Source organism: Pelophylax lessonae (genome assembly GCF_965119305.1).
Source record: "Pelophylax lessonae genome assembly, chromosome: 6".
Lineage (NCBI taxonomy): Eukaryota > Metazoa > Chordata > Amphibia > Anura > Ranidae > Pelophylax > Pelophylax lessonae.
The window spans coordinates 298335398-298347634 of record NC_138773.1 but is presented as its reverse complement, the minus strand read 5'-3'; the positions used below and the strand labels follow the sequence as shown (position 1 = coordinate 298347634).

The following is a 12237-nucleotide window of genomic DNA, read 5'->3' as shown; positions in this document are numbered from 1 at the left end:
TTCTGTCCTGTATAGAACCCCCCCCCCACAGTAGGTCGGCACTGCCAACATTCACAAATGGTCTTATAATTTTTTTTACATGCATACAAGGCCTTCTCTGATTAGATGAGGTGGATATCCATGATGTCCCCACCTTGTCCAATCAGAGAATGCGCTGGACCTTGAAAACTGCTGCTGTCGCTGTAGTAGTGGTGACTACTACAGTGATTTGTAGCTTCCGTAAGGACCACTCAAATATGAAAATGCATGCTCACTTTAGTCCAAGCTGTACCAATTTAACAATGCAAACAAAAGTTCACACTTAAAGTGGTTGTAAACCCTTACATATACTCAGTAAAGTGACTGGCCTCATATGACGCACAAAAATGAAACGCATCATCCTACATAAGTTGTACCTGTAGTGTTCTCTTCTCTACAGCCATTAAAAGTCTAGTATTTATAAAGTGTGCTAATCAGTCAGAAAAAAGGGGGCAGAGAGCAGAAATTTTCACTCTGCAGAGCTCAGTAAGATGACTGGAGGGACGGGACAACCCGCCCCCCTTTTTACACTATAGAGGGTTATGCTTTGTTCATATTTCATGTCTGAGGTTTACAACCACTTCAAAACTCAACTTTATATATTACAGCACTGTTTTTGATGACTCTCCATTTACCCTTGTACTCTAGGGATTTCCCTTACTGCAGTATCTCCCGTTTTCCGACTCTTGTGGCACGTCTTGTTTTTTACTCTTTATTTTTTATTATATTCTTTTCTTTATTTCTCTTCCTGATCCCAGTAATCTTTTTGTTCTACCTATTTCACTTTCTTTATGGCTCTATCACCATCTCATATTTAATTCTCTCCTACTTTCTACCTTTTTTACATCTATCTGGCAATTTCATCTCCTTTTTCTTCTTACTTTCTCCAACCCTTTAGCATTTACTGTATGTTCCTTCTTTTTTTCTTCTTGATCCCAGTAGTCTTTCCTTGTTCTACCGATCTTACTATTTTTTTTGGCTCTCCTACAATCTAATGTCCTTATTCTCTACTACTTTTCTACTTTTTTTTATCCACGTGAGCATTTCATCTCCTTTTTCTGTTTTTTTTCTCTTGCTTTCCCCAACCACTGTTGCGTTTATGATTTGTTTCTTCCTTTTTCTTCCTGATCCCAATAATCTTTCCTTGTTCAAATTGTTTCACTCTTTATGGCTCTCTCACCATCTTGTATCTCATTCTCTCCTACTTCTTTCTATCTATCTGACCATTTTATCACCTTTTCCCTCTCACTTTCCACCAACCCTTTAGCATGTACTTTGTGTTCCTTCTTTTTTCTTCTTGATCCCAATAGTCTTTCCTTGTTCTACCTATTTCAGTTTCTTAATGGCTCTCTTACCACCTCCTATCATTATTCTCTCCTATTTTATACTTTTTTTTTCATCCATCTGAGCATTTCATCTCCTTTTTCCATTTATTTTTTCCCTCTTGCTTTTCACAAAGCACTTTTGCATTTATTATAGGTTTATTTTTACTTCTTCTTGATCCCAATAATCTTTCCTGTTCTAGTTGTTTTACTCTCTTTGTGGCTTTCTCGCCATCTCATATCTAATTCTCCCCTACTTCTTTCTCTCTTCTTTACATCTCTCACTTTACCCCCAAAACCTTAGCATGCACTGTTTGTTCCTTCCTTTTTCTTCTTGATCCCAGCAGTCTTTCCTTGTTCTACCTATTTTACTTTCTTTATGGCTCTCTTACCATCTCGTATCCTTATTCTCCCCTACTTTTTTCCTCTTTACATCCATCTGAGCATTTTATCTCCTTTGCCCTTTTTTTTCCCCCTCTTGCTATTCCCCAACCACTTTTGCATTTATTATATGTTTCTTTTTTTTCCTTCCTGATCCCAATAATCTTTCCTGTTCTACTTGTTTCACTCTCTTTATTGCTCTCTCATATCTCATTCTTTCCTACTTTTTTTTCCTCTTTTCATCCACCTGAGCATTTCATCTCCTTTCCCCCTCTTCTTTCTCTTTCCCAAACGACTCTCCTCACCTCACTCATATATCTCCTAGTAAACTCTTATTTTCCCTTGTGGCCACCTGCCTTATAAACAACATCCCAAATCCATACTCATTGTCCTACATATTGTGCTTCATTGCAGAGCATTGTCACAGCTCCACTGCCTTCCCAGCGTATGATGGATTAATGTTCTGTGCCAGTAGGCACACGGACCGCATCTATTTATATAGCAAGGTATGTACACATGAAGAGGCTCACAGATTAGAAGGAAATAAAATAAGACGTCCGGAGGAGAGCTGCTTATTGTCTCACTGATATTTGAGCAGCTCCGGTGCCAGCTGGGATTGCAGTTTATTGAATTAAAAAGCCATATTGTCTTCTCTGCCAGAGAGGAGATTAACGGCAAGCTCTCAGCGGTCTGTCCGCAACACTTTGATTGCGAGCTCTCAATTCTACCCAGACCCGCCGAACACATCTGGGGCTCTGCATTCACTCTCTGTAACCTTATATCAACCCCAGGCAGCGTTTCATGAGGGGGGTGATGTTTCTAAATAAAGCTCACTCATACTTCTACATACCGGGGTGGAGAAAATACATTTGTCTGTATTGCTGATCGCTACTGGTCAGGCTCTTACTTTCAATCCCATTTGGAATATAAAAATGATATCTTTAATTTGATTTCTTGCTCAAGAATGGCTAACTTTAAGAGCAGCACAGCCTAAATCGCTTTTGTCTGTGTTGCTACACTCCACATAAATTGACTCTCTGTTTTGCATGGAGCTTGCACTTAACCAATGATCAGGAACCTGGCAAGGAGATTGTTGCATATCCTGGCGTGGATTTAAAAAAAAAAAAAATGAAAAGAGAACTTCTTTAAATTGAGGTTCTAGTGAAATAACACCTTCCTTCCAGTCTATACTGCTTCATAGATTTTAAAGGTAACCCTGGAGTTGTTAAAGTGGAACTCCAGTCATACCTCACACTAAATCTACTCACACCTCCATTCTTACCCTCTAGGTGTGCTTACCTATACTGAAGCCACTCCAATCCCAGACTGACCTGTCCGCGGTGGTAGGAGAGGCAGCCGACCACAGATGCCCGATAGTAAGTCTATGGGTGACGTCATCTCATAGGCATTTCCCAGCCCATGTCGGATTGCTCTCTGCACACCAAACTGCTGCTGGAGACCGGGCCAGAGTCGCTTCAGAATAAGTTAGCATAGCGGTTTTTTTTTTACAGGGTTGGATAGAATAGTCTTAGAATGAGGGTGGGAGAAGGTTTAGCATTAGTTGGGTTATAACTGGAAGGCCATTTTAACTGTTCTTCATAAAAATGATCATCAGGGCTGCCCTGGCAGATGATCACTTACCAAGATACCTAGGCATTGGTCACATGATCCTATCTAACATGCATAGATTTGTGAGACTGGCTCTTCACAGCTGAGATTATGGGATTAGTGCCTGGGCATTTTGTCATGTGCAGAAATGGCAGTTCTTCCACATGGAAAATGGGTATAGGATGAAAAATTACAGTTCATAGATTAAGAAATTGGAGTACTGAACATCCCCAACACAGCATGAAACATATGGCATCTTTTGAACCTTTATGTCCCTCTTGGCTGTCTAATCTCTTTATCGTGTGGCTGTAAATCCTATATTCTTGATCCTGCTCCCATATACTTCATGATCAGCTGGCATTCTATACCCTGCAGATCAGTACTGTGTGAAGGCAATTTAAGATCCTCCATACCAAATTCATCAGACTACGTCTTAATAGAGCTGGCTTTGTGCACAGGGGCATAGTTCTGCTGAAGCAGAAACGTTTGCCATGAGATTAAAAGCACTCCATTATTTAAAAAGTTGTAGCATTGACGGTACCCTTCACTGGAAACACCTAAACTCAATTTGGATGGTTGTCCACATAAATTTGGAGATGCGTGAAGGTGTGATGGGAGTCCTCAAACTTGCCCACATAGTATTTCTTCAGCCTGAAGATAAACCGTCTTTGTATGCTGTAGCATTGACTGTGCTCTTCACTGGAAACACCTGGACTCAATTTGGTGAGTTTATCCACAAACATTTGGAGATGTAGGTAAGTTTGATGGGCAGGTGTCCTCAAACATGCCCATATAGTATATTTTTATTCTGAGCCTCATCCAGGGGAAAAAAGCTCACCTCCCATAATGCAACTGGTGCAGGACATTGCATGCGTCCTATACGCCACACCATTACTCTTTGGGTTCTGCCACCAACATCATCTTTAAGGATTTCCACTGTGGTGCTAAATCTTAGCTGTAGGCAGAAGTGTGAATTGGTTGTTCTTCACGATCCGCTCATTTTAAAACAATATCCTGTTTTTTAATTAGACCATCGCTCTTCTTTAAATTATTTAGATGATTGCATATGTCCCTAATCAAATGCTAATTGTGTCAATAAAAAATAATAATTGGTAAATGAGATTTTGTCACGTTTCTCAGCACTGCAGAATCTGAGGAGCACTGACACACATCTTAATTATCAGCAAATCATATCTCGGCACTGCTTTATTAAACCCGTAAACCTGTGTTTATCTCATTAGGATGGAGAACCACTGAACTGTAATTTCATTCCTTTGGATATTAAATTGGAAAACTGGGATGACTTACCCGAAGCAATGCAGCAGAAACCAAACAGATCCTTGGTAAGATAAGTCATTTGTAAAGTGGGTTAATTAGTGGCACGTTGAGCTTTATCTTCTATGTCGGAAGAAATCACAGTCTCTCTGCTAGGAGACAGCACAGCTCGTCAGTGATTGGAAGTCCTTCCAAAAGTTTGCCGCACTTCGAGACCAATTGTGTTTTTTCCTAAGAAGTGTTATTTAACTTTTGACTGCGGCGTTCAGTCTCTGAGCTGTTTAAATATCACACAGAAGTACACAGATTCTCTAAGTTCCAGAACAGCATTTAAATAAGATTTGATAGACAGTATTTTCACTACAGAAGCATGCTGCTTAATATAAATGATCAGCGCTATGCCGAATGGTCTTTTATAGGACCTTGAGGTGCTGTGCGTTTGAAGCATCACTGTCAGAATGGCAGGGATAAAACACAAGAGATCTAAAGAAGGGTGAAAAAAAAATTGTGCAGCGTTTTAAAGAGGAACTTTTATCCAAAGAATGAAAATATATAAAATAAAAGAGAAGTTGAAGTGCATGCATTTCTAATTAACATTTTCATTTATCCATCTATTGCAAGCCCAACTCTAGGCAGCTTAAAAAGCACATTTCCGTTCTACCACTCCATAACCCCTTTTAGCTAATTATCAACAATAATTAAAAAAAATCATGAGAAAATTATGATAACATGACAGTCTACATCAGGTACTTCCTTCTTGTCTGTAGTGTCAGAGGGCCCTTCTTGAAGTGTCCATGTCTCCTCCTTGTGACGTGGATGCTGCTCATTGACTGATGAAAATGTCCATACCAGTGGTCACCCCGGGTCTTTTTTTTAAAGGGGTGCCATTGACCTCTTGAAGGGGTGGCAGCAACAGTAGAGAGCAGATAGCAAGCAACTGGGGCAGGGGGTTTTCTAAAACTGGAGCACTCAAATCTGGTGCAGCTGTGCTTGGAAGCCAATCCGCTTCTAACTTCAGCTTGTTCAATTAAGCTTTGACAATAAAACCTGGAAGTTGATTGGTTTCTATGCAGAGCTGCACTAGATTTTGCATGCTCCAGCCTTAGTAAATCTTCCCCACTTTGTCTACCGCCGGCGGAGGCGCAGCAGAGGTTCATTTGATAGTGAAGTCAGGTAAGTCATTTTAGGATTTATAAACATTCTTATAAAAAAAACTTAAAATATGAAGGTGCTATTGTTATTTAGTTCTGCACATGTGTTTGTTTTTAACTGATATCCACAGTTCCAATCATTTATTTTTTTTGCAATTGTTTTACGCAATTTTTTTTTTTTTTTTTTTGCTCTATTCTTTTACACATTTTTAATGCAATTTGCTTATTAATGACATAGGACTGTTTACATTAATCAGGGGAGTGACAGTGATAACAAAAAGAAAAATTCAGGACCAATGAAACCATTGTAACAAACATAAGCTAGCAAATCTGCAGGTGTCCAAGGTTAAGTGCTTTCTCCCCATTACTATCTTGACATAGACTGGGGTTCCTTATATATTGGGGAGAGGGGATGTAAGATTTGTTTAGTCAGTTATGAAAACAGGGAAGGGAAAGGTCCCAGTAACCAAGAAGGAAGAGGTAAGAGGGGACCAGTGGGGGAGACTAGGAAAGGCACAATTCTAAACTCCAGGGCAAAGCAATATAACTTCCCTGCTGTTTGTGTGCACTTGTATATGGGTAAATTCAGCCTACCTTTAGGTGCATTCATTTTGGATTTAGTATCAGTTTGAGGCTGGGGTCACACTGGTGCGAACACAGACATCACATCTGATTCGCACTGCATTACTGTGCAGATCACATGCGATGTCTGTGTGATGAGAATTCTGCCATACAGTTTTGCAACCTGATTTCTGTACCATTTCACAGTTCACACTGTGATCTGCGAACTGATTTGGGGGGTGTCATTAACTTTACATTGACACTCGAGTGCAGTGTTAGATGTGATGCGAGAACCCGCTCAGGAATCCTGCTGGTTCCCACATTGCATATGTGTGAACCCAGCCTGAGATGCATCTGAGATCATTCAATGTGACTACACAGTTGCTGCACAGTTCCTTCTGACTTGCATTTTATGTGCTTTTAAAGTGGAACTAAACCCTCCTCTCTTTTTCTGTCAAGGAAGCTGCCATCTTACCCTCTGTTTGATCATATGTGCAGCACCATGGCAGTTGCAGATCAGTTATGACTCCAGCCGTTTGATAATTTGACAGTTTGGATAAGAGCACAAGTGCAAATGTGACAGTTAGTAATCTTGGCATGCCGGGCATGTAACTCTGTTTTGAAAATCTTTAGGACTCGTTCACACCATACGCGCATTCAAACTGATGGGTACTGAAGGGAAAACCACGCAGATTTCACTTCCAGAGACATCAGTTTTATTGCACATTAACATCAGTTTTCATGACTGTCAGTTATGCGCCCTGTTCACACCAGTGTTGATGTCATCTCAGTTTTTTTCCCGTGCAGAAAACTGTATACACAATGCAGATTCCAGCGTGGAAAAATTTAGCACGTTGTGGTGTGAACTGGGCACATATAGAACAAACCATTATTTTTGCTGTGCCCTTGCAGAATAAGAGCAGAAAAACTGACGTCTCTGAATCATGGTGTGAATGAGGCCCAAATCGATGCATTAAGTTCCACTTTAAGTTGCCTTATACTGCATTTACATCACTATTGACTTGTATAGGGAAGAAAGAGGTTCTCACGTGAATGAAAACTACTGTACACATGTGCTAAAGCTGTCATTCAGGTTTAAAAGGAAACAGCTGAAGCATAAAGTAACTGAAACAGTGCTGCAAATAGAAGTAGTAGATAGGTGACTTGTCAGCTATCACTTGCTTTACGAAAGTGTAAAATATTTCTCTAAAGGAAATGCACTTCATTGATTTTTTGATTTTTTGGAATCATACTGGCTCCCTGTGCTCTGCTCTACTCCTAACCCCCCCCCCCCCGAGCTCACTTAAAGAGGAAGTAAACCGTGCCATATGTATGTATTTTTTTTAAAAACCCTGAAAAGTAAAGGCATAATATGCTAGTATGCACACTAGCACATTATGAGATACCTTGGAACGAAACCCTGCACCGCCTCACTGTGAGCTCTGACAGACGCTTCCATCTTCACCGGGTCTTCCTTCCGGGTTTGCGTCCTCCAGCCATCTGATTGGCCGGGCCGCGATGATGTCACTCCCCCGTATGTGCACGGGAGTCACTGGCCGCAGCTCTGAAGGGACAGCACGGGTATACTGTCCCTTAAGAACGCATGCGCCGGTGACATCACTGGCTGCATGAAGTGTAAATCTCTCCTAAACCATGACTTACCTGTAGGTACAAGCCTACAGAATCAGTTTATATCCACTTAAAGCACTGGGCTATGGAGAGAGTGGGAGCGACCGGCACAGGCTCTCAGCAGCTGGCTTGAGAGACTGAGCTGGGTGCCGGTCCAGGCATGTGGGCGGATCCCGACCATATGGTCCCGATCTTTCCTGAGCGGGCTTCTCTCTGCTGAAAACGGGTTCTAGGGGAGCAGAACGAAGTGCACTCCTGTGATCCACAAAAGAAGTACAGCCAAACGAGCTTTGGCTGTACTTCTCCTTTAAGCTTATTGTAATAACATAATATCTAAAGTTCAGCAGGTGGGAATTTAGCAAAATAAGCAAAATTCCTGGTTATAGGAAGGCTTTATTGAACAATAAATAGACAGCACCAGAAGATCGTATGAGAAACGAAAAGGTAAATCTTAATCAAAGACTAGGAACGACATGGAATAAATCTAATGCAGAAGCAACTGAAAATCCGGTAATGAGGCAATATGCGGACCAGCCAGATCAATGGCTTTTTTATTTTTATTTTTTTGCAGCACCAGTCGATATTCTGTTTCCATGGATGTCTTTATCGGCTTGTCTTGGGTAAGACATAAATTATAAATAATTTAAAGTGGTCAGTATATAAATAATGTACCCAACAGAGCAATAATATGTAACTTTCTCTTTCGTTCATCGACGGACATAGCGCTACATAAATCCTAACTACTGGGTTATATCCCCTCCTTCAGGAGTAGGACTAAACAGAACAAAAAACACTTGGCTAAGCCCATGGGCCATCCTCAACTGATATATAACTCCCTCTCTGCTATAGGCATTCAGTTTTAATCAGTCTAGTCAGGAGTAAGGACCTGGGCTCCCTGCTAGGATCTCTTGATCCTAGCAATTTTTTCTCCTTCCATGCATCTTTTTTTTCCCTGGGAGATCTACAATCAACTGCCGGGCTGGATTATCTAGATCCAGTGGTCCCCCCAGTCCAGCCAGTAAGTACGTGCAGACGACACAACATAGCCTCACGGACAGAGGCTGGCCCTTGAGGTAAACATCCTGCAGGGTCTCATACGACCGGGTGCTGGTCCGAGTCACAGCGTTCCCTTGGCGAACAGCTCCCTCACTTTGATGAAGAGTTCCTTCTGGTGCGTCACCCGCACCATGGAATGGTAAGTACAGTCCCCCCTCTCTCCTTTTGGCGGTTTGGAGTGAACGCGGGTACGCTCCTGGGATGATCTGATCTGCCTGAGGGTTCCCTCCTCCCATCCCAAAGTCCCTCAATTAAGCTGGGCTTCCCCTCTCCCCCCCCCCCCCCGTGAATGTCCCAGACCTAGAGTCTGGTGGAGGTCCCAGGGCAGGGACGCAGTGGAGAACCCTGGGTGTCTCCCTGCCATTCCTCCTCTATAAAGGTATTGGGGTGGTTTTTGTCCTGCCCTGGTGGTATGGGGGGGGGGGGGGCAGTACCTTGGTCTGGAGGGGTCCACTGTCCCAGTGCAGATGGCGCAGGGGAAGACCCCTGGATGCATGTCTTGATATATGCAGTGTGAAGCATATTGCAGATGGGGGTCCCAGTACAGAGGGCACAGCGGTTGCAAAGGGCGCAGTGGAGTCCCCTTAATGCATGCCCTGCGTGGTGCGGTGTAAGGTACTTAACCTTAGGGGGGCCCCTTTGCAGAGGGCGCAGGGAGGATCCTGGCAGCCTGTTCTCGCTATCTTGAGTGGCTGCCGGCCATGTTTGTGTATTTCATGCCATCACAGTGGCTTTTTTCCCTTAATCTGGTGAGATGCTGGAGACGGCCAGAGCCGCATGGTAATGCCGGGGCTCTTTCTCCTCTTCCTCTGCCCGGGATATATGAAATGGATGGCGTCCATTGTGGTTGCCGAGTCCAAATTGCGGCGTTCCCCTGGCTAGTAGGTCCTTGGGGGTCCCAGTATCTCGCTCTCTCTGCTAATAGGTACACTGAGCATTGGGAGATCCTTAAGTAGAGCCAAAAAACCTTTTTGTACTGCAGGGTCTTCCTTTTCCTATGAAGCCTCAGGGTCACATCTCCCCAACTGACCCCCTCATGAAGGTGGCAGGTCCCTCGGAATTCCAGATTCCAATGGTTGCACTGACGGCGGTCCTACAGTCCTTGGTATCTTTCGAGTGGAAGTGGCATGTGGGCAAAGGCCCAGGAGGAAGTGTCCCTTTGCCTTTCCCTGCTCAGTCTGTCACTGCTGATTCTGAACCTGGTGCTGCCGTGGACGTTGCCTGTCAAGGGGGACTTGATATCACGCCCCCCGATACGTCTCATAGGATGATTCCTCCACCGTCGCAGCAGTGAATGAGAAAGCACTTGTAGATGCACTTATTACTGCAGTGTGTGAGACTTTAAAAATGGAGGATGTGGCTGATGTGGCCATGGATGTGGCTGTCTTTTGGCACACACACGTCACCTCGCACAGCTAGGGTGTTTCCTTATCTTCCTTATTTTGACAGGTTTATCTATAAAGAATGGATGCAACCAAAGCAACCCTTTGTGGTCCCCAAACGTTTCTCAGTACTTTACCCCTTTGAGGAATCCCTTTTAAAACAGTGGACTAGTCCACCAGTGGTGGACCGTCCTGTTCCCAGGTTGAATAAAGCAACCATGATCACAGCAGAGGAATCCCCATCCTTTAAAGACCCAACTGACAGGAAAACGGAGGCTGTGGCACCCAGCATGTTTATTATGACTGGTTCGGCTTTGCGATCAGTCTTGGCCTCAGCCCTGGTGTCTCAGACTCTAACTGAATGGGCCAAGATTTTGCACAAGGGCAGTGAGCAGGTTTCCACTGCTTATGTTGATTTAGCAGACCAGTTGGTCCAGGGGCTGCAGTTTACTTGTGATGCAGCTTTGGATACAACTCCTGTGCTGTCCAAGCTCTCTGTTTCAGTGGTGGTGATTAGGTGCCTGTTGTGGCTTAAAGCGGAGTTCCACCCATTTTTAATAGGTTGGAATACATAGATCTTTGTAATCCCCTTTAAAATGGCTTTTACCAATGGAAACTTTTTTTTTTTTTTTTTGCTAGTAAATACCTTAATTTTGGCTTTATTCCTCCTCTCCTCACTTCCTGGTCCGATCGGCGATGACGTCATTCGGCGATCCGCAGTGTCTGCTGGGATGTATTCTACTTGCAGTAGCTGTATCTGTACTGAGCCGTGCCTGCCCCGCCTCCGCCCCGCCTCCTCTCATTGAATTGCATTGTATGAATGTATTAAGGCCGTTCTCTGCCCAGCCTCCGCCCCGCCTCCTCTCATTGAATTGCATTGTATGAATGTATTAAGGCTGTTCTCTGCCCAGCCTCTGCCCCGCCTCCTCTCAATACAACTCAATGAGAGGAGGCGGGGCGGAGGCTGGGCAGAGAACAGCCTTAATACATTCATACAATGCAATTCAATGAGAGGAGGCGGGGCGGAGGCTGGGCAAAGAACGGCCTTAATACATTCATACAATGCAATTCAATGAGAGGAGGCGGGGCGGAGGCGGGGCAGGCACGGCTCAGTACAGATACAGCTACTGCAAGTAGAATACATCCCAGCAGACACTGCGGATCGCCGAATGACGTCATCGCCGATCGGACCAGGAAGTGAGGAGAGGAGGAATAAAGCCAAAATTAAGGTATTTACTAGCAAAAAAAAAAAAAAAAAGTTTCCATTGGTAAAAGCCATTTTAAAGGGGATTACAAAGATCTAAAGTTCCAAAAATGGGTGGAACTCCACTTTAAGAATTGGTCTGCAGACCAAGCTTCCAAGAATTAATCTGCCCCTTCAAGGTGATCGCCTGTTTTGGGCCACTCTGGCTGACATCATTAGGTCTCTCATGGGGGCGGGGAGCACCTTTCTGCCACATTCTAGGAAAGGAGCCTCATGGCAAACGTGGGCCCTCCTTCTCAGCCCAAAGAAAATTATTTTGTGCTCCTGGGACTGAAGACAAGGGAAATAGATCTTTTAAGTCTTCCCCGGGAGGTTCCAAGCAACCTTTGTCTGGTAAGCCTAGAGCTGGCATCTCCAGATCCGCAGACAACACCCCTTTAGCTTGAAGGTCTGCCCTCTATAACTGGGATGGGGGGGACATATTCGCTGGTTTCCAACCCCATGGACATCCTTCGTGAGCATCAAGGGGATCCACCAAATTATTATTTTGGGGGTACCAAAAAAGGGGGGCAGAGTTTGTACATTTTGGGGTTTTTAGGCCGTGAGTCTCCTTGTGTGGATAGAATTCCTGCAAAGGTTCGAGTGATGTC

The 12237-nt window shown here is 43.7% G+C and overlaps 1 protein-coding gene across 1 annotated transcript in view; it reads left to right on the top strand.

The window, feature by feature from the left end:
* ZRANB3 (zinc finger RANBP2-type containing 3) overlaps positions 1-12237 on the top strand; it is a 463076-nt gene that overhangs the window by 382405 nt on the left and 68434 nt on the right. Inside the window, exons 14-15 of the mRNA XM_082260204.1 lie at positions 2136-2227; positions 4571-4672. Of these exons, the coding sequence (XP_082116330.1) occupies positions 2136-2227; positions 4571-4672 (194 nt within the window). The remainder of the gene's footprint in view (positions 1-2135; positions 2228-4570; positions 4673-12237) is intronic.